This window comes from Acanthaster planci, linkage group LG08, assembly GCF_054643075.1.
Source record: "Acanthaster planci isolate LZ-2023a linkage group LG08, COTS_SCS, whole genome shotgun sequence".
NCBI classification, from domain to species: domain Eukaryota; kingdom Metazoa; phylum Echinodermata; class Asteroidea; order Valvatida; family Acanthasteridae; genus Acanthaster; species Acanthaster planci.
The window spans coordinates 6841109-6863430 of NC_141784.1; the positions used below are offsets into that span (position 1 = coordinate 6841109).

General features: G+C 39.8%; 1 protein-coding gene across 2 annotated transcripts; it reads right to left on the reverse strand.

Annotated features, from left to right (window-relative positions):
- Positions 1-1049: 1049 nt before the first annotated feature.
- On the reverse strand, positions 1050-20846 carry LOC110987759 (uncharacterized). Of its 2 annotated transcripts, none has more exons than XM_087139892.1 (10): positions 20506-20846; positions 11749-11837; positions 11145-11534; positions 10353-10742; positions 9476-9641; positions 8906-8976; positions 8112-8469; positions 7761-7816; positions 5089-5213; positions 1050-4796 (listed from the first exon to the last, which is right to left on the reverse strand). In XM_087139892.1, the coding sequence occupies exons 3-10, from the start codon at positions 11377-11379 to the stop codon at positions 3624-3626; spliced, it is 2574 nt and encodes an 857-aa protein (XP_086996018.1). In that variant the 5' UTR covers positions 11380-11534; positions 11749-11837; positions 20506-20846; the 3' UTR covers positions 1050-3623. The 2 variants fall into 2 exon arrangements, with proteins under 2 accessions (XP_086996018.1, XP_022106497.2); XM_022250805.2 differs by lacking the exon at positions 20506-20846 and adding an exon at positions 14661-14953.
- Between the last annotated feature and the right edge of the window lie 1476 nt (positions 20847-22322).

Below are 22322 nucleotides of genomic sequence, written 5' to 3' on the forward strand. Positions count from 1 at the left end.
TCACTGAGTCCAGTGGAGGCATTGGCTATGGGGGCTACCTTCAAGGCAAATGGTTTCATGGCCAGTGGCCAGCTGCAAGGTCACAAACGGAACATACTCGATTGCTTGGAAGGAGATGTTCCCAATAGTAGCAGCCACAAAAATATGGGATTATGAAATAATCGGGAAGCAAGTGGTAATTTGTACGGATAATATGTCGGTTGTGCACATAAATAATAAACAGTCATCGCTATGCCCCCAAATCTTGGCACTACTGAGGCACTTTGTGCTAGCGCGTCTGAAATACAACATATGCTTCGAAGCGGTGCATGTGGCAACAAAAAGAACTTAATTGCGGACGCATTGTCTCGTTCTCAGCTTCACAGATTCAGACGGGTTGCTCCAAACGGGGCAACAGAGTCAGTCGCTTTACCGGAATGGCCGTGGGAGATTTAGGAAATACAGAATATTGAACATTTTAAGGAAAGCTCAGTTCTACAGTGTTGCCTACGAGATTTTAAATAACTCAAGTTCAGAAAAGAAATCTTCCCAAAATGATGACAAACTATCTGCCATTAAATACAGTCAATAATCTTTCGTGAAATTATGAGGTAATCCAACCTGGTACTTACATTATTTATAAGATGAACACAGATATTGATTAGGGAGAGATTTGGACCCTAGGACTTAGTGCCAGCGCCTCACCAACTGAGCTGTCCATCCCCGTGTCGGTGGTTCCTTCCATTTGTCAATATCTTTGTTCATGGGCGAAAGTCTACTACTTTATTTTGAAAAATAGTCGAAATCAGCCGAAACTCGTAAATCAATAAGTGCTCACACTACGTGCTGCAGTACAACACAACACGGGCAATGTTGCAAACCTGGCAAGTCGTAGGGTTTTTTGGAGAGGATATGGCTATGTAAGCCGTACAGGGAAAATGTCACGAGGGTTTGGGATAAGGCAGATGGTAAAAGTGCTGGCATGGGTGTTTCGGAGGTGCCACTGATCTCACCCAAGTTAGTTTCTTTGATCGTTTTTACACTTCTCAAAGAGCCAATAAAAGAGGCAATAAATTTTCACATTTATTGTTCAACAAGCATCTCGCAGCCCAACCTCGTCCTTTTCCATAACGATTGTGAGCTTACAGATATAAAAACGCATCCATTCAAGAAGAGATAAGTGACAGTGAGCAGAGAAAAAATATTTCTGATTCCTATTTATATTCGTGTATGGAACGCGCATGTTTTGAATTATTCATGTATTGATGTAACTGTTGCTGTTATGTAAATCAACTAATGATCTGCTCGTTTTATAGGTTTTCTATTAAAATTGTGAAATGAAAATATACTCATTAAAAACATTGGCTTTTACCAATAACAGAATTGAAAGGAATCATGGTGATTAATATCCGTTATATACTATACTCCAGTACAATACAGCTTCATCAATTAAATCTGCGTATTTAAAAGATCTATATCAGTTCCAAACATCTAAAAATCCTCTAAATTTAAAAATGTTCTACTTCATGGAGCATTTATACCACCCAGCAAAATTGACACTAACGCTTTAAAGATCAAAAATTGGCAAAATGTTGCCTGTTCTTTGATGGTCACATATATTAAGTCGCATGTAGCATTTTCCATTTTACCACTTTAAGAAATTTGCCCCATATATAACAAGCAATTAAACCTAAATAGTATATGTATGGAAATTAAATTCAAGCATTTCATTCATTTTTTAATACACTGTGCATTTCTCTCATGGCAAATTCTACCTTTTGTTAGTTGCTGTTTGCTAAAACATATTTCTGAATACCAACGCATTAATGGATAAACGGATATAGGCGGCTGAATCCTTTACCTAAGTCTCATATTTCTACAGTTAGTTCATAATATTCGTCTAACCGACAACCAACTATACGCATGAATATACAATGAAGAGTTTATCATAATGTTAATCAAGATCAATTAATCTCTTGGAGCACTGGACTTCAATTTTTATTAAAATGGGAATCCCAGTGGAAAGTATCAATGAATATATAAAATTAGACAGCTTGATTTTATCAAAAATTTTACGAGCATTGTTAAAGAGTCATTTAAACCTGTCCGGAGATATGCTCCACACAAGACAAAGAAAAACATACAATAAGGTTCTGTAGTATTAATCACAGGGTCTGAATATTTTGTGTTTGCGAGAATGACATTCTCTAATGCTAAAGATTGCAATAGATCAACCAGCAAACCTAACTAGCATACATACCCTCAAGATTCAAAGATCAATTTTCGTTGTCTTGATTTGATTTTTTATCATTACGCGGTATGGTCCTAGATGTGTTGCGATCCGTTTGTGATCTACGATACATTCTGTTTATTGACCATTATGTTCTTTCATTATTGTTCCCATTTGTATTCCTGTGACTTTGATTACGTGTCATGTCAGCAAAGTAACGCATCATGTAGAACTTAAGGTGGCATCGTACATCAGAAAGAATAGACAAAGGAGTTAATAACGAAACAGAAAATAACAAATATCTTCACAATGAGGGATTTAGCAGTGCAAAAATTGGATGGTGGAAATTAATAAGGGATCAAATATGTGCTTGGCCGGTCTTAAACGTGCGTTTAAGAGACCAGCTAAAGGAGCCTTTCCAAATGTGCATCAACATTTTGCGCCAACCGTTGCGTATCTGTCAAAATCGCTCCCTGAGCGTTTTTGAACGCAACGCACACGTGTGTTATGTTAGTGGAGTCTGTTTTTTTTTTTTGCGTGTAAGCGAAACACATGAACGCATCGCGTACGCAACGCACCTAAATATCGCATATATGGAAAGGCACCTTAAGGAGAATATATGCAACTAATGCCCAAGCTGCATGCAAGGGCATTTATCAGCGTTCAGTCCCCTGAGCCGGTCCTAAACGTGAGACTGGCCAAACATTATATTTATTCCCATTCACGAATACCTTTTGTAGTGAGTGAGTCACAAGGGGTGAACATGTGACAGATTTCCAACAATTTGTTCTAGAATTTGGTTTAATTTTCCCAAACACCCCGTTCCATTTCATTTTACAGTTGTCCAAAAGAACCTCCTTATATGGACATTGTGCACGCGTGGCGAGTTTCATGCACACAGACTCTTGACCAATCAGAATAGATTAAACTGTCCCGTATCCAGGCGTCAGTGGGTGATTTACTTAGCGGGCATTATCAAATGTTTCTGCACGGTTCCACGTTGTTGCATAAGGGGACTGTCTGAGGTATTTCCAAATTCAGGTTAAAACGTCTAGTCATCACCAAGGAAACTGTCTGCCAACTCTAAATTTAAACTTAGTAACAAACTTGCATTTATGGCCTTGACAGCTTATTTATAAACAGTTGCCAATATCGGTAGATTTCGTCGATGACAGTGTCAAGCAAATACTAAACTCAGTATTCGAATGACTCAACGAATCAATGTAACATTCTTGCCTTACATGGAAGCAATTGCCAATAACGGAACTCAATGTGGCTTTTATAATAGACTTCAGTGTTCCTTTGTCAGACTAATTGCTGATTTATTTTATTGGTCCCATTTCATAACCAATCTGGTATTAAAGTCTCTACATGGGTGACTGCAAACGATGTTTGAATGGAGGAAGTTTCCTTCTTAGGTCAAAGTTGAATATTCATCCTCGGTAGTAATTGCTGGTACCCCGGATACTTCTTTTCGGCCGCCACGGTTAACAGTGGAATATACATCGCCTTGAGGCGGGTCAGTGAGACTGTAAACACCTTCATTGATAGGAATATTATGCCTAAGACCTCGATTATTTGTACGATTAAAGGCGCTGTATTCATTGTCTCTTGGTGGGTTTGTAACGCTGTAGACGCTGTCATCAGTTGGAACATTCTTACTCGGGCGTCGATCGCCTGCACGATTGAAGGTGTTGTATTCATTGTTGTCTGGTGGGTTTGTAACGCTGTAGACGCCATCATCACTTTCAACATTCTTACTCGGGCGTCGATTGCCTGCGCGATTGAAGGTATTATATTCATTATTTTCCGCATCATCTGTGGGGTTGTAGATGCCGTCATCGGTTGGGACATTCAAACTTGGACGTTGAGCGCCAGCACGATTGAGGGTGTCGTGTGCGTTATCTGTAGGCGCCAGACTGTATTCGCCTTCATCATTATCAGAGGGATTCTCTAGTTGGTAGTACTTATGATCTTGGCTTTCAGGCAGGTTTGTTGAAGGGTAATCCACGCTGACGTACCCACTGCTTCCCATAGGCTGCTTGCTTCGTATCGCTGGTGTACTGACATCACTGAACACAACCGCAGGAGCATCTATGTCAACATAATCGCTACGCCCCTTTTGATCAGAATCCCCAACAGCTGTAGCTAGAGCATCTACGTCCACGTACTCGCTGTCCGTCAGGTTTTTTAGCTTGAGTTGCGGATTAGTTGCCTTGGAGACCCCAGCACCAATCCGCTGACCAGCTGGTGGTGCCTTGTTCTCTGGTTGTACATACTCGTTCTCACTGCCATCTTTATCTGGTTTCGAACTGTTGTTTGGGATTAGGGTGTAAACCGCTGGGTCGTCATCACTGTCAGCACCATTCTTAGTTTTCTTGAGGTCTGTGTACACATCATTTCCACGCTGTGGTTTGTAAGCAGTGTATCCAGTAGCCGGGGTGGGTGTATTCTTGGTTTCGTTGCTGTAATTAGTGTCATGTAGGGCTTTGTGGAGGTCCCTTTTATCCTTGGACTTGTCCGGAGTGTATCCATTAGACTGAATAGTAGCGTAACACTCTGATTCGCTGGCTGCCTGGTCGTTTGGCTGTGTTGATACCAAAATAGAAATAAATCCTTCCACAGTTTTTTGTTTGGGCACTCTTATTCTTTAGTCAGCGAGGCAGTGAGATTTGAAATGTACAGGTGCTTTCATTTGTAAAAAGTAAATAGGGTTTTCCTTTTCACATTCAAAGCTTAAGATTAGATCATCCAGCTTAAATATATTAAAATTTTCGAGATTTTGTGTGTTGTAGCTTGAGAAATGTTTTGTCACTGCCGAATATGTACCTGTTATTTGTTAAATGTCAGTAAAAATGTTTTGAAGTAATTTTTATTACCTTTATGTCGGTATAGATATTATCAGCTTGTGGCTTTGAAACCCTTCTCTGACGAGCCGGTGTGATTGGTTTGAAAATGTCTTCAGTCACGTGATCATCATCGTCTACTGCATATGTTGGATTTACTGCCAAGAGATAAAATAACATTTTAACACATGGACTACAACCAAAATTTAATGCCCATTAAAAGTGCCCATTTACCGTCGGAGAGGTCACCTGAAATCACGAAAGAATTGGTCAGAATTGAGGGAAACGTTAATACAATTTCACTTTCCGTCGGTTTCTTATTTTGAAATCAAGAGAATAAACACTTTTAAAAATAAACCCCAACTACTGTAGCGAAAAAGTCAGTGGACTGATACAAGTTTGTTTAGAAATACCTGGTCCCCTGACGTCTGGCGCACTTAGTGGTGCGTTAGTCAGTAATTTTCGAGTTAGTTCGTCTCCAGACGCCGATGGGTGCACTCACACAAATAGGCAAAATCTATGTCCGCCGAGCTCATTAATAAAAGTAATACCCTCAAAATAGTGTATATTAGAGAGTCCTGAGAGCCATGGAATTCCAGAATTGAAGAAATATGGCACCAGACCTCTCGCCCAGATTCAGGGCTTGCAGTTCCCAGCAATTAAAATACAACTGGGTCCGAAAGTAGCACTATTTAGCCGTTTTGCAGAGGTATGCATTTTCAAAATGGCTACCTTTTCCCGGCACTGAAATTTTCTTCATTTTAGGGGTGGTCTGCTTTGAGTGAGAGTTTCTCAAAAATTCATAGGTCAACCCACTAAAAAAATGAAAGGAAAATGAAAAAGACATGTCAAACATCATTTTGCTGTCCAGCTTGAGCACCTGCGAGAGTTGTGAATATTTCGAAAATAATTGTGTTTAATAAAAGGATTTATCATTAGTGTACTTTTAGGGGTGCACCCCGAGAGAGAAGAACCGTCGCGTATTGTTAGCGAGTTTCAGCATTCAACCTCGTTGAAGTTTGGGCTGTGTGTTCGGCGGTCTGTGGAGGGCTGCGAACGGTGGGACTTTAGAAAAGTTCTTACCGATCTATCACTTTTAATAAAGTGGCAGTGAGTGTCAGGTTGAGAGGCTGTAGGTTGAGTAGAAGTGTATAGCAAATGTAAAGGCTTGTGGGATTTGAGAAGTAGGGAATAGGGATTTCGGGTCCAAACCACTTTCGGTCCGGTACTTACCCGATCCCTCTTGGCGGAAAAAGATTTTAAAAATCATCACTTCCCTTTCTTAGTCCGGTACCTACCCGACCCTCCTCGGTGGGGAAAAATAGAAGAGAACGATGCCTTAAAAGATATAAAAAATCCAAAATCCCAAAATCTGCCAAACCCCAAAATCCGCCAAACCACAAAATCCTGCCAAATTTCACTTCACATCAGCGAAGCAGAAGAAGATTTATGGGTACCGGACTAAAAGGGGTGTGGTGATATTTTTGATTTTTTTTCCACCAAGGGGGGTCGGGTAGGTATCGGACCGAAAGTGGTTTGGACCCGAAATCCCTATTCCCTACTACTCTTGTGCAACGGTGTTCCAGGTGCGGGAATTGGGTTGCAGGGAGCACGTGGACCTTGTTGTGTGTTGTCACACTGAGGTTTACTCAAAGCTCCGAAACCTAAGCCAAGGTTTACAAGTCTCTAGGGTTCGCTACGAGGGTTTTCTCTTGTTTATTGAGCACTAGTGGGATGGCTCGCTTCCCGCAGCACCCGCTAGTGGCAACAAAGTAAGTAAAAGTAAGAAGTAATATTTTCCGATGACACCGCAATCTCTGGATTTGGACAAATTTCAGACTGATGAAGCTCAATAAAGAGGCCAACTTCGCGCTGGGAGTGGACCAGTGAAGTGTAAAAGGCGCCTTCGAGAAATAGGAAGCAGACACCAACTCATGCCTTCTTTTGGGAATATTTCAGTTATTCCAAGCTACTTGATTTTGATGGAAGTAAAGTCTGCTGGGTTGGCCGTTCTACTTACCGTTCTTAGGATAGGAACGGTGTATTGAGGCTAATGTAAATGGAATGCATCGTTTGGACATAACACATTTTGTTTGCCGTTTAAAGTCCACACCAGATTATTCTATTGGCATAATTAAGAACAGAAAAAATATATATAGACAAAACAAAAGATTATCCATTGGAAAAGTACACAAATTAACAGACGAAAATATCCTTGTTACTGTTAATCACAGTGGGAACCAGTGAGAATTATTGTCACTGTGGGTTACTCGTTCAGATGCACAAGGGTTATTGCACAGAGTCTTTATGATTGGTCCTATAATCTTGTACATAAAGTGACTGTTGTGCTGAGGTTTATTTAGCCATAAACCCTGGTGCAGGGTTAAAGATTCTCAGTGAGGTTGACTTACTGGAAGTGTAGGATCAAAAAACAGCTATTGTTCTTAAAGACACTGTTAGGTTTACCTGACATCGTAGATTGGTAGCCATGTTCACCGTCATTCCTTTAGGGTTGGTATATTTCCAACAAACGGACAGGCCTGGGACTAGAGTGCTTCGTTCGTGACGTAATCCCCCTTATATGTGCATAGCCGCCCATGTGCATGTTAGATTAGTTAAATATTTTTATGGGATTGTCCCCGCTAGCTGTTAGTGGGTACCTCAGGCCCCATCGACTGCTGGGCACCCCTTGCCGCACTACTCACCATTTATCGTGTGCGACTCAACAACGCGTGTATCTGATGTCAGCGGTTTGGTAGGCCTATGTCAAACAATGGAAAGCAAAAAAATATTATTAAACCAATATCAGAATAAATATATTCATGAAACAAAATATTTGTAGAAATTATAAATTCATGATAACTTTTGAACATTCTGAATTATATATTCATGTTATCATGAAATGTATTCATGTTAACTTAGGAAAACGTAATCTAATGGGATGTTTTACCGGGGATCCAATAATATTTACGCATCTGATTGCTTTAATACTTTTTCATTTAATTGTCAGAGGAACCTGTATTCAGTAACGAACGAGGTCAGGACTTCAGACTCACCCCTTGTTGCTCTTCTGTCTGCGTCTTGTCCACCAGATAAAGCCAACAACAAGTGCCACCAAGAAAAACAATACAGCCAGAGTGACTGCCACGGGGATTCCGATCGGTACACCCACTTGGTCAGCTGGGTCTCTGCCCCCTCCAGAATCTGTTGTAGTCTTTGGTTTGTTAGTAGTAAGCCTTGTATTAGTGGGTCTCAAACCATCTGGTTGAGATGTTACTGTCGATAGTGTACTCTCTGCAGTTGTGGATTCCTGGTCATGGGACACACAGGTCAACTCTCCGTTGACGATCGTCACATTGAATGGGGATTCATCTCCACTGCAGATACAGCTGAAATTGGATGGCCATACCGTTTCTATTGCACAAGCCAGAACAAAATCACTATTAATATATTTTTGGCTATTCGTAATGTTGTGACAACAAAGATTAACCAAACGCACTACAATGACTCACAATAGCAAAAGAGTTGACATCGACCACGGAAGAAATGACATCAGTGGTAATAGCCATCACAGGCAAACACACCAGTAACAACAAACATTTGAATGCACGATTGAATAAAGTAATAATGTACTCAAGGAATGTGATTGGTGAGTGTAAGGGAAATGTACATGTATGCGCAGGACAATAAATGTTTCCTTTCTACCATACTACCGGTATTGTGGAAACTGTAAAGTGCAGGACAAAAAGGTAGGCCTACTAAAGCGATTCAAACCTATGATTATATATGACAGACATTTATTTTCTAATAAGGTATATAACAAAAGTTGCCTGCTTAGTGAAGCACTCACCAGCGCTGTCTTCTTCAAACTGACTGATTTCGAGTTCACAGAACCCACAACCACATTTCACAGTTGTTTTCCTGTGACAGTATACAGAAAGAAATCGTTCAGCCAATGAAGACGTGAACTGTACACTTGTGAAGAAAATAGAAAATCTGTGACGAAAATTTGCAGTCTCCATTGCCTAACTGATTATCACTCTCCAATGGATCTTTCATAATTGTGTTCTGCATACTGGCCAATTTTGTTCCCAATTTCGAAGAGTCCTACTCAGTGAAATTAAAAAGAAGAACCACATTGGAAAATCAGAATTCAAAACGCCAAGTTTTTTCATTAGTTTGGGATATTGGAACGAATTACCGCATTAATTCCAGGGAATTTCATTATTACTACGACCCTTATATGGGCACATCTATTCTGAGGAGGCTAAAATAATAGCTGAGCTACCGATCTCACAAAATATACGCAGTTTTCCTGTTGCCTCCGACCCTGTCTGTAAACTCCATTACAAGAAGAAAGGGAAATTACAATAAAAGAAAAGAAAGAGGGGTAGTGAAAATTCTTTGTATTACTACATACCCATTTGTCTGCTTAGAGCATCCACATTCGTCGATGACTTGCCTTGATTTGCATTCGCGTAACACGGGTGGAGAATAACCGTCACCGAGATCGTACAAACATAGGGCACCAGACCTTCCGAGCCGAACCAAATTGTCCGGTATCGTCGCAGGGCAGGACATAAATGCTTAGAAAAAGACAAAAACTGAATAAATAAATGTACTTTGACCTCAATCTTTGTTAACAAACCTCGCCTTCTTGGTTTATCAAAGTGAAACTACCGAAGGCAGGCCACCGTTATCGACAATGAAGTTGTAGGTCCAACAATGATGACTGTTTAAAAAAATCCTTGGCCGACTTGCCCAGAGGATTAAGAGGATCCATTCCCGCCATTTTGGCGTCGCGTCGTACCGTTGCTCCGACGCCACGACGCGATGGAGCCGTTGTAGCGTCGCGTCGTGCCGTCGCGTCGTGCCGTCGGCCTCGGGGCAATGGCAAGACGCGACGCTAATTTGGCGGGAATAGAACACCATAGTAGAGGAATGAACTTAATCCGGGTTGGCGCGCTCATCTCCGAGTGCGCGTCAAAGGACGTGACGGTCGTCATCCACACCACCACTTGTTAACGCATAAGCAAGCCGTTTGCTGCTGAACTCATTCCCCTGATCTTCTTGCAAGCTTCAGTTCATTAATTCCAAATTGTTGCCATAAAGAATTATTCAACAAAACTGAAATTATAGATCTCTATGATTAAGGTCTAAACTTAGTTTTGATGCGTAGTTTGGTCGCCGGTCCAGGCATTTATGACCGCACTGGATTGACTGTTTGTTGGTTTTTTATTTCCTTCTGAATTTCGTATGAATATTCATCAAAAGAATTAACTTGCAAAATAACTTACCCTTCAATTCGTCGGGAGATTGGACCTCCTTACGTTCACAGATGTAGCCGAACAACCTACTGCATTTGTGGTCATTTAATTCGAATGACTGTGCATGGTTCAATCGAAGGCAGTAATTGCCATGAGAACCATCAGATGAGTATGTAAATCTCGATAATGCTGGATTACCATCCATCCATCTGTACTCTGTAATATTATCGATCCAGAAACGCCTCCGTCTGCTGCCAACCTTATCTGTAATATAATCCAGCTCAGCTTTCGTTTGAATACGAAGAAGATGAGCGCCGTTCCTCTCGCAAGTTGTTTGGGCATCATGCCATGACATCCGTGATGACCAGTTATAAAATCGATAGCAAGAATTCTCAAAGTCACAGAGGTATTCTGAAGAACCTGTACGAATGAAAAGTAATCAGTAAGGAAATGAATACAAATCTACTATGGAGGGGTTAAGTTTAATTACAGTTAATGAAACTAAGATCAGTCTGTCCTCAATACGTTCGAAGTCTATTTGAAAAGAAATTCCAGGTTGCGCTGTTTTTTATGTTATGTCTTATGTGGAGAAGAGAGACATCGGAAAAAGATAAAAATAGATTAAACAACACTGTCATACCAAAACCGGATTTTTTTCTTTTTGTTTTTATCTGAACTGAATTTCACTGAACAAAATTTTTGAAGAGTCAGACATATTCCTGCGAGTTAACGAAGTTTTCAATTTCAAAAATGCGTTTTGAGTTACAGTCAGATTAGATACACTCTACCCTCATAGGGGAGCATCAAATGCCCTACGCTTACCATCAGATTCACCAGCTACTCTGGGTTGTTCACAAACAAAACGATATGAACGATCACAGTCGACAATATTTATGTCCAAGTGAACAGTATTAAGGTAGAAGCAGCTGGTACCATGGCTGTTCCTGACAGGCAACAACACGGGAGGTAGTAATGAACCATCTGGCCAAGTCGGTAAAGGAATCAGTCCAATCCAGTAATCAGTCTCATGAAGTGAGGAACTGCGGGATGCAGTCATTTGCAAAAATTGTAGCTCGTCCTCCGATTCGATGTAAACGAGATGACCGTGGTTCTCAATGCAGTTCAATTGGGCATCATTGCGTGACTTGGAGTCATCGGTAACGAACCTGTAGCAGGATCCTCCATGAGATATGTTGAGTGTTTTGTCACACTCTGTAAAATGGAAAAAGTAATTTAAAAAATAGTCAATTGTCTTTGCTCAAGCATCGCTGTTATTTAATTAGTTTTTTATACACTATACCAGGTTCGTAACATTGCAGCGACGTCGAAAAGACTCTTTATTATGCAACATTCCATCGGTAGATATCTACTCTTGCATTAACAAGATCACTCTAAATTTTGATCAAATTTAATAAAGATCCCTCACCATTAATGGGCGTCTGACAAGTCAAGCGCGAGGAATGTGGTGTACTCGAACATCTACATGTGACTTTGTTGTTTTCCCCTGCATGCGAACTGTTGAATTGGAAAAAAGAAAACAAATTAAGATTGGCAATAAGAGTATTCATTATAAGCACTGGTCTTCAGCTGGTATTGTTTTCATACGTTATCTTCTAGGTGACATGGGTTGCTTTCTATCACTGTCCGATTTTAGGGCCAAGTTCAATGTCCAGACCAATTTTATTGAATGTGGTGCGGTCTTAATATTAGTTAAGGCTGCTAATGGTGATTTGTTGACGAATAATAACAACATTCCCTTTCCGTTTGTTACCTTCAACATGCATGTTCTTTTGTCAGACAAAAGGGCTCTCGGAGACTCTGCGACTTTTTGTCTCTGCAAAAACTGTAGGTAGAACGTTTGTTGACAAATGGGAAAGGCAACTTGAACTCCACTATGACTTGGATGTTTGGTTTCAGGTTTTTAGTGTTCCTTTCACATGTACAGTGGACTCTAAACTTAGACGGTTCCAGTTTAGATTAATCCACAGAATCCCTAATACTAACTCGTTTTTATGTAAAATTCATAAGTTGGATTCCAATGTCTGTACCTTCTGTGAAAATGAAGAGGAAACCCTTATCCATATTTTTTGCAACTGTAATTATGTTAATTCTTACTGGAGTTCAATAGTAGATTGGATTAAGGACAAAACAAAGATAAAGTTTGTAATAGACAACCAACTTTTATTGTTCGGTGTTGTTGACACTAGACTCAAATGCCTCAGTATTATCCTTTTGGTTGCCAGATTTCAGATTTATAAAGCGAAAATGAACAGCAAACGTCCCTCGTTAGAAGTTTTGAAAAAAGAATATCCAGAGGCATTATCATTGTGGAAAATACTTGGCCTCTGTCAATGGTGATTGCCAAAATTTTTTTTGGTTGAAATGGCAAAATTACTCTTTCAAGTCTAATTCGAACAATTGCAGTTTGGCACAAAATTATTATGATCTCTTATAACTGTATTGATTGCTATTGAGTTTGTGTTGATAAGAGAGAAATAAAAAGGTATCTCTGGAAAACAAAAGAAAACAATGCTGCGGTTAACACTACTGCTGCGCTAAACGTGACTCCGGTTGCTGCTGTAAACACGGCTGCAGCATGATACTGCTTGTGTGGCTACCTATTGGTTAACTTCTACATAAATATACGAAGCAAGATATGAGATGGAGAGAACCCCCTGCTTTACATTGGTCATTGTTTCACTTGAGTCTAAGGAATTCTTTTCAGGCATGAGGGGGGTGTTAGGTAACAATAGTCTAGAGTTCTGGTTCTGGTTCTTTACTGCGCAACCACTTCAGTGGTTATCACGCGCAAATGAGTGTGTATTGCGATTGGACATCTTGGGGGTATCCCTCTGTCTCAACTCAAACTTTCGCCTTGCAAATTAATTCACATAAAGTGAAAATTCTTAGTTATCATCACTATCTTTTTCAGCTTCTATTTGCCACTGCAAGGCAAGGGCTAGTGAGACCAGCCCAAGCTGGTACAATTTTGGTCACGATACTTCTCGCTCCCTGAAGGCTTCCAATGAAATTGAGGGAAATCGATTGAATCCTAATAGTATTTGATGGGGTTAAGCATTAAGGTCCAAAATATTTCTTGCAATCATGATTCACTAATTCTAGAATTGGATAAATAACCTTATAGCCTCAAAATCTGTTTATCTGTTTGTAATTTACAGCTAATTGTTTCGAGTTCAGCTCACAAGGTCAGTTTTTGCACCCTTTTACAAGACACCTCGTTCTGATTTTATCCGGACTTTAATTAATGCCTGTAAACATAGACACTTAATATGCTATTTTGACATATAAAACTGCATTTTGTGAGTACATGCTTCCTGGGAAGGTGAGATGGTTTCTTAAATGTTTATGGTCCGATTAAAAGGGGCAGATACGTAAATACGGAGTTTGGGTTACCAGCGACGGAGGGTCGGGGGGCAGGAAACCTTGTGACACTGCCAAAGATGTCTCTCAGTCACCTTCACTATTTGGGCCAGTTTCGTAGAATCCATGCATTTTTCCACTGCTATATGAAAATCGCTGCTTTGATCGTCTGGTAAGGCTGTAACCTTACATGGGGGTAAGGGTTAATGAAAGTGTGAGCCTAAGAAGAAAATCATTTTTAATGAAACTCGTATTAATATGAGCCTAATTCAAGACATGTGAAGGTAGGCTTGCTCTTTAACTCAATAGTATGTGACATGGCGGAAGGTAATTCGGCTTGTCGAAAAGTCATTCACATAATAAAAAGAATCTTGATATTAGTGCGTCTATGTGTCTCTCTATATGTTGATGTATTAGGCCTACTGAGTTATGTTTTACTGGTGTTGCTGATTGAAAGAGGTTGATAATAAACAGTTCTGTTTTTGATTGGAACCAAAAACCAGAGGATAATCCTAAAGCTTGTCCTCCCCCAGTCCCCCAAATTTGGGGAATTATTATATCAACACCTCTCCCGGGATTTATACGCCCTTGAAAACGGGATAGGCACTCTCTGTTCTATTATTGGTATATATGTGCGCTACAAACAACAAACAAACTACAAACGTTTATTATTAATGTACAAAAGTGTAGCCAAATAGACCAGGCAAAAGGACAGCATGGATAACAAAGGAATAATACATGGTACAATGACTCTGTGTAGCAAATTAAAAGATAATTTTGCAAATGGATGTACTCGACAATCGCAATTGTGTACTGCAGTTTAAGATTAAATTTGATTTAGATGAAAGTTTGCATACATGCACCATACATTAAACGTGCTCTATTTTAAGTCACGGGTCTTCCATTTACTCACAAACCCTAAACTGTAATGTTTTTGGAAGTGTGTCGAAATGTTACCTATCGATTCCTGTACTGCCGGTGTCCCCCTTTGCTGTGAGTAGGAGCCGAGCAATGACGATTAAAAACATGAAGAGTTCCCAAACAACGGAAATTCTCACATCATTTTTGGAAGACATCATTAACCCAATGAGCAGTATTTTATACCATGAAATGCGTCAGATGTATCCAGAGTCAGTCCTCCATTTTGCTAGAATACGGTATGTCTTTCCTACAAACGTGCACGAGCACAAATTCGCCAATAACCGCAGGGTCACTGGAGTCAGGGTGCCTGGCATTAAAGACTGGGCAAGTCATAATGGTCTATTCAAAACCACTTTTGTGCTTTTTGTGTACCAAGCTTCGTGTTTTTACAATAAGCAAGTACTGATCACAACGTCAGTACTAACCTGTTTTGACAATTTTTACTTCCGCCTCTCGACGTATTCTATCATAGTTCCTCTAATTGAACTTGATTGACCCAGCAAGTAATTAGCAACAACATTATATATATGAATATCATTCTTAGTTGCTGTTATTTGGTTTTCAATGTCCGTATTTTACCAATTTCTCAGTAACTGCTGTGTAAATTTTATTCCTGATTTTCGAGGTTCAAGGATATAGGCCTATTACATTTTTTTTGGCATTGGGATATGCCTGTTTTTGAATAGTTTGTTCACCTTGGCTTTCCATTCGTAACCTGGTTGTGAACGCACTCAGACGACAATGCATGTATTATTTTAAAACCTTTGTTCAGTTCGTGATCTGCTTTCCCACGGGGAAAGGAAAAGGGAAAAAACATCTGGAGAAAAACCTGAGGCTTCTTGGAATGCTTTGCCTCCTCCATCTGTGAAATTTCAATTTGTTCCAACACTGGATTTTGTGGTCATTCAAAGCCTCACGCGTGTCAACACTTTAAACGGACACATCTCGGAAAAAACTGCCCGTTTTGTAAGAAAGATGCGTTTTCATGAAAATGGTGTCATAATTAATATTGCAAGATATCACTAAAAAATCCTGAAAGTTCACTACGAGTGTTCACCCATCGCCACAATTCTGTTCACTGCACTGAGACCACTCATACCACAATGCAATGTTGAAATTCGAAAAAAACCTGGAGTGTATTGGAAGATTTCTGAATTAAAAAGGCATACTCCAATCTACTTAAAGAACTTATCCGCTGCTGTAATTTCCAACGGAAAGTAACACTTCAGCAAGCAAATTTTATATTTCTACAATTTTACATAGACACTCCACTTATTGAAAAAACTGCTTGCGCTTATTATTTTTCTTTGCCAGGTTTCTTGATGAATCAAGTTTGCAAAACACAAAATATCATGTTGAAACAACCAACTTCCCTTGTTTCCAACTTCCCTTGTTTCTAATTTCTAGGCTATGTATCCAAGCAAACGTGAGGTTACACTTGTCGAGGTTTGAAATCCTATCTCACTTCTAATTTGCCTTGCTATGCTTACCAGAGCAAATCTCATTGATTTGTATTGTAATTCTTTAAGCCTTATTTACGCAGATTCCAGCCTTTTATAGGCCAAAATATAATTGATTTTTCCTGGAAATAATTGAGAACAATGGGCCAATTACGTCTAAATTAAAGAAAGAAAAGTGTGCAAAGACGTCCCTTCTCCGTATTCTCCGATTGTTCCAATCGATCGAATATGTAGGGCAAGGTTGTCAATTAAGGCCTCTATACATGTACAAGTAAATAGGAGGTCGTGGGTTTGAGCTCCACCGAGTGAGGTTTGGAACTTTTTCCCTGACGAGTTCTTCGAAGGCACTTGACAATAGTGCTTAATGAATACTATATCAAAGATCGAATACTAAATATTCTAACCAACATCTCCCACCATTCCACTGGCTGTGTTAGATCTAATAGATTTGTAAAAGCCGACCCAGTTTTGTTTAAATCCTACTTCATAGTGTCAAAATAAGCACCGCTGTCCCCGCTTGCAATAAGCAGAAGATGTGTCCCCACGATTGTCCCCACCACCAAGATGAAGGAAGATAACAGAGAGTTTCCTGGAGATATCATCGTGTAGGCATGTACCCAATTTGAATTTGCAAACTGTTAGATCAGTCTTTCGGTCCAAACAGTGTTAGTGAAATACAATGAGAAAATACACCTGTCGTTTACTCTCGTTGTACGCAATTTATATTGAACATGTTAAAGGAAGGTCGACTTTTGTGTCCCATCAAAACAACTTTTGTACCAGGTTTACGGTGTATGTATCAGTTTCCCTTCTCGCAAAACTCAATATCGTTGTGTTTTTATTTCCGCTTGTTTTATGTGTTTAACAAGAAGGCCAAATTACACCCAATAACCTGGTTCATTTTGGAATGGAAAAGGCTACGCTTGATTCCTGGCTGTTGTGATTTGTTTCCGATGAATTATGAATGACTTTGATAGCTTCATTTGACAGTTTGTTTATAACACATTGTCAATATCACCTTGTTTAAAAAATAAGTTTTTATGTTTTTAACACCTTAATTTGGGGGTCCACGATTTGGTCTTTCCACGACCATTTCCAAATAGTATTTACCCACAATCCCCTTATAAAACGTATATAGCGTATACACTTCGGAGTCTATTTCACGTTGGCCTTCCTTCTACAAAAAGGCAATACACCCGTACCAGGAAACGGGAATTGCAAATATATTTAAGTATTTGCTGTTTAGAAAAACAAACGAAAATGACATTATCAATGTCAAACCTGTGGAGCAAGAAATAATGCAGTGCAAATTCACCAGCAACAAACCATCGCTATTATGGAGCCTTTTCTTTGTAAAGCGAAGCATTTCTGAGCAAGGTAGCACGTAATAAGTCTCTTCTCAAAATTGTAAAAAATTGAGCATCATAAAAATAATACATGCAATGAACTCGTGAGCATCAAATATTAGACACTTTTCCTTCGCTGCTCAATATCACACCTGGTCGACGGGTTTTTTTCCAACTCCTTCGGTCAGTAACACCATCAACTCTGTATTTTCACCACGTACGAGCCATCATCATTATCCTTACCTGATTCTCAATAACTCCGTTTTGTGAGACGGTCACTACACCAAATTATTTACATACCCTACAAGAATATAACCTCCCATGCTTTAGAAACATGTCTTTGCTATCCAGTACATTAGATTCATTAATAAGGAAAGGTAAACAGCAACTATGTTGAAATAGATTCATTTTGAGGGCCTCAGTGGGTAAACTCAAACCAAAACAGAAAATACTTGATGGCTTTTATGAACGGCACACGTCTCAAACGACGTTCTGACTGACTCGCGAGTTTGCTTCCTTTATCAACTGAAGGAAAAAGTCCAAACAGAAGATGGGGATGACGCCACCACGTGTTTAATTTTTTCTTTCCTCCTGGTTTCATATGTTAACAGTTTCAAGAAGTGTTTTGTCGACCATCAGACGTCATTGCAATACATGGCATGGTACAATGTGATAGTTTTCGTATTGCCCAAACCAACAGAATTGAAGTGGAGTAAAAAATCTCAATTTGGCGTCCTTTTTCTCTACATGCTCAAAAAGCTTCCCATATTTGTATTTATGTTGGGTACGATTGTTTTTAACAAGACTTTTAATGCTTCATGAGGTGAAAAGAATTTCCTTCAGGAGGTTTTAAAATTTACGAAGCTCTATTAGGGACATGGTGAAGAAAATTATCCTTTCCTTGAGCTAATTCGTACGTACGACTTGTATGTCGTACACACGACTTCTTTCTCGTACGTACAACATCTATCTCGTCCGTACGACGTCTATCTCGTAAGAGTTATATGTCGTACGTACTAGTTGCATTATCCATAAGTCGTAGTAAGAGTTAACTGACTTAGAAGTCGTACGTGCGACATACAAGTCGTACGTACGAGTTAGCTCAAGGGGAGAGATTTTTTTTCGCCATGTCCCTTATACAGCTTCGTAAAATTAAACAATTTTTATATAACTTGAGAGACAGTAGTCGATTATCTTTTCTTAAAATTCCTACAGGTGGTAAATGTGACTTTGAAAGCTCCACTTGCCCAATATAAAGGCCCTTCGCGACAAGATGACTGTCAAATCCCCACCGAGCTTCATCTGGTTACTGGAACTACCTTTAAGTGACTGCGAAGCTTTAAACAAGAGAAGTGGCAGTCTCAGTTGTCAGGGGAAAGGGGATTTTTTATTCATTCTAAATTGCTGTTTTCACAAGCGATTAATTTCAATATAACACCACATTACTTTATTACAAACTGAATATCTGTTCCACGGACAAACTTCGCTATGTCCTTCAGGTGTTCTGCCTGTCCTTCGTTTATATTCCAACACTGGTTGATCCTCGTTTGTAATCTTGACTATAGTAAGCCGGTGGAATCCAAAAATGTTTGCTGGTCAGGAGTGCTTTTAGTTCAACTTGAAAACTCGATACCCACTTAGATTAAAAAGCACTGCAAATGAATGTAAAATCTTTCTTTTTTTACAAGTCCATTAATGAGCACTATTAGAGGACTATATTGAGACACGGTTACTCTCTCGCTAGCAAACATTTTGGCCCCTAAATTCAAGGAGAAGGACAAAGAGAACATCGAAAACCTAAGAAGTCAACTTGAAACAAAGCAGTTAATTCACATAGCCCTCGAAAATATTCTTCTTACATGTTCCATTAACCGCCAACCACTGGTAAAACATTTTGAAAGAGTGAAACAGGAGACAGTGACCTCAGGGGACGTTTTCGAGAAAAATGAAGATATTTTATATGTTTTGGCGATTTAGGATCTGTTGGTAGCTAGAAAAACTTCGCACAGTCATCTATATTGGTCCTACTTACAAACAAAACTAACATTTGGAGTACCCTGGCAATTTAATAGGCTGACGATCGCAATTGTGTAAGTAGAAGATTCATGTTGTGTTGAAAGGTCTGAAACCATTCGAGAACGTCCTCTAAATATCATTAACAGCTTTCCCAAGAAGGGTTTAGACAATGCTTTGTGGTGACCTATTTTGCTATTAAAGTGGTATCCTTGAAATTTAGATGGCTGGCATTTAAAACAATCCACTAATATCGAACACAACAATGGGCACAAACATTAATGGTTGTTCCACAGACAATGGGCCTTTCATAAATAAATGAGCTATTCTACTTAATTATAATTGCCCTATCCCCAAGATTCTGGTCCTGGATCTGCCCTTGATAATGTCTTTTGACGTTGTAAAAATATTTCAGAAAAGAACATGAAATACGAAAAACATGAAATAGGCCTATACTATACACGGAACCCCTCAATGCGATTGTAAGCTCTCAGGACAGAAAAACTTCCAAACTTCAAAAACTGATAGTACATTAATAAGGCTCAACTGGCAAGAGTACATATCTTAAGATTTGCATAATACCATGCGTTAGCTGGTACGGTAAACGTCTTTTTATTTACCTGTAAACAACACATTCAAGAAAGTATCGTTAAAAAGTAGAAAGTTACACTGGACTGTCAAATTGTCGGTAAATTTAGCAAATAGATGTGATAGAGTTGACATGTTGGTCCATTATCGTCCCTACACAGGCTCTAACCAATTTCACTCTTAAGCCTATGTTTGAATTACTTCATTGTGCGGCGCATTTGAACATACCTATATGAAATTAGCTCTTTATAAATGAATAATTAATGAATTAATTATTAGTATTACCTCTGTTACGTGCGACTAATTCAAAAGAACCAAAATGAAGTAGGGCACGACAGAGACGAGCATCATGACAGCATAGAAAAGGAAACTAGCAACTATATTTACGGAAATTTATTCAGTTTACATACCACAAATAATAAAGCAATTTAAATCTAGGTTTCCATTTATTTATACAATTAAATAATTACTTACAGGTTGTTGTCGAGGACTTGATTGGGTGCATGCTGTCAAGTTGACTATTGTATTCTGTGCCGGAGGGGCGACTCAGGCACAGCTGGCTGAAGCAATCTGGTCTGGTCCCAGGCCATGTAGGAAGAGCCTCAGAACCGGTCTGGCCCCAGGCCATGTAGGAAGAGCCTCAGAACCAGTCTGGTCCTAGGCCATCTAGGAAGAGCCGCAAAACCGGTTGGTTTGGGCCATCAACTTGAAGGAGAGAGAGTTCAGCGGTGACTCGCTGTCTCTACTTGCAATGCATGTGGCAAGCCGTCACCTTGAAGGAGAAGAGTACAGCGGTGACTAGCTGTCTCTACATGCAATGCATGTGGCAAGCCGTCAATTTGAAGGAGAGAGAGTACAGCGGTGACTCGATGTCTCTACATGCAATGCATGTGGCAAGCCGTCACCTTGAAGGAGAAAAGTACAGCGGTGACTCGCTGTCTGTACATGCAATGCATGTGGCAAGCCGTCACCTTGAAGGAGAAGAGTACAGCGGTGACTAGCTGTCTCTACATGCAATGCATGTGGCAAGCCGTCAACTTGAAGGAGAAGAGTATAGCGGTGACTCACTGTCTCTACGTGCAATGCATGTGGCAAGCTGTTAACTTGAAGAAGAGTACAGCGGTGACTCGCTGTATCTGCAGGCGGTGTATAGCTGTAGGGCTAATTGGACATTGGCTGGAGTGATGAAGGTTGGCGACACCCATCAGTTGAAAAAAAAGAACAGAGCCCCTGGCTGGACGGGTGGCTGTGGTGTGATGAGTGCACCCAAGCATGGTACAACCCACTTCTTAAATACATGTGCACCCAGAAAATAATAAAGGGGCCATTACATAACCGGTCAGCCCACTGGGCAACATCTTAACAAAAGAATACTGGGTACAAAGCACAATACATGGGGTCTGCTGCAGAACAGGTTAGACTTAAAATACCACAAATGTCTAAAGAAAGAATTAAAAAAAAACAGCAGGCGAATTTATAAAGGAAGAAATGTCCCATCTGTAACACCTCGCTAACATGACATAATGATGATCCTCGACACTGTGGCCCTTTTACTTTGCTAGCAAAGATGGTCTTCCATTTCATGTATTATCTTTCACTACTCTATACTCTGTATTACTGTCCCTAATAGCACTGTCACCTTCACTAGTCAACCATAATCATAACCATTGTCACTAGTTCAGTTTTGCTATTTGACACAACTGAGAGACTGCACATGCATATTGAACACCAATTTCTTAATTAGTATAATGATAATTGGTTTTGCATGCACTATAATTATTTATGTATGGATTAATTTATTTACGGATTCTTTTGGAAAATCTGAGGCGAGTACGTAGTTGCTCCCTTGATCCCGACCTGATCCAAAGCCTGATAATCTCCGTCACGCGGGTTGAATTGCCCCTGTGTGATGTTTTTAGCATACGTTGTTGAGGAAGTACAGGGACTGAAATGAAGACCGGATGGAATCTTTTCATAGTCGTGTACTTGTACATACTCGGTAGGGGTTGGAGGATCTCGGTCAGGTTTGACCGGACTTAGAGATTCCTGGCCCCCGTCTGGCGTTGATTTTGGACTAGGATGAGGAACAGCGGGAATCTCTGCATAGTCGTAGACATATTTTATGGTGTTTTTTTTTTTTTTGGTAGTCGTTGTCGTCGTCGTCGTTATCGCCGTTGTTGCTGTTAACCGTAAAAAGTTACCCTGTGGTTCTTTTTATAATCCTGTTGAGCATGCATCTTCAACGATACTGTAAATCCATTTTAACGCAAGATTAGCGAGAAAGGTAAGCG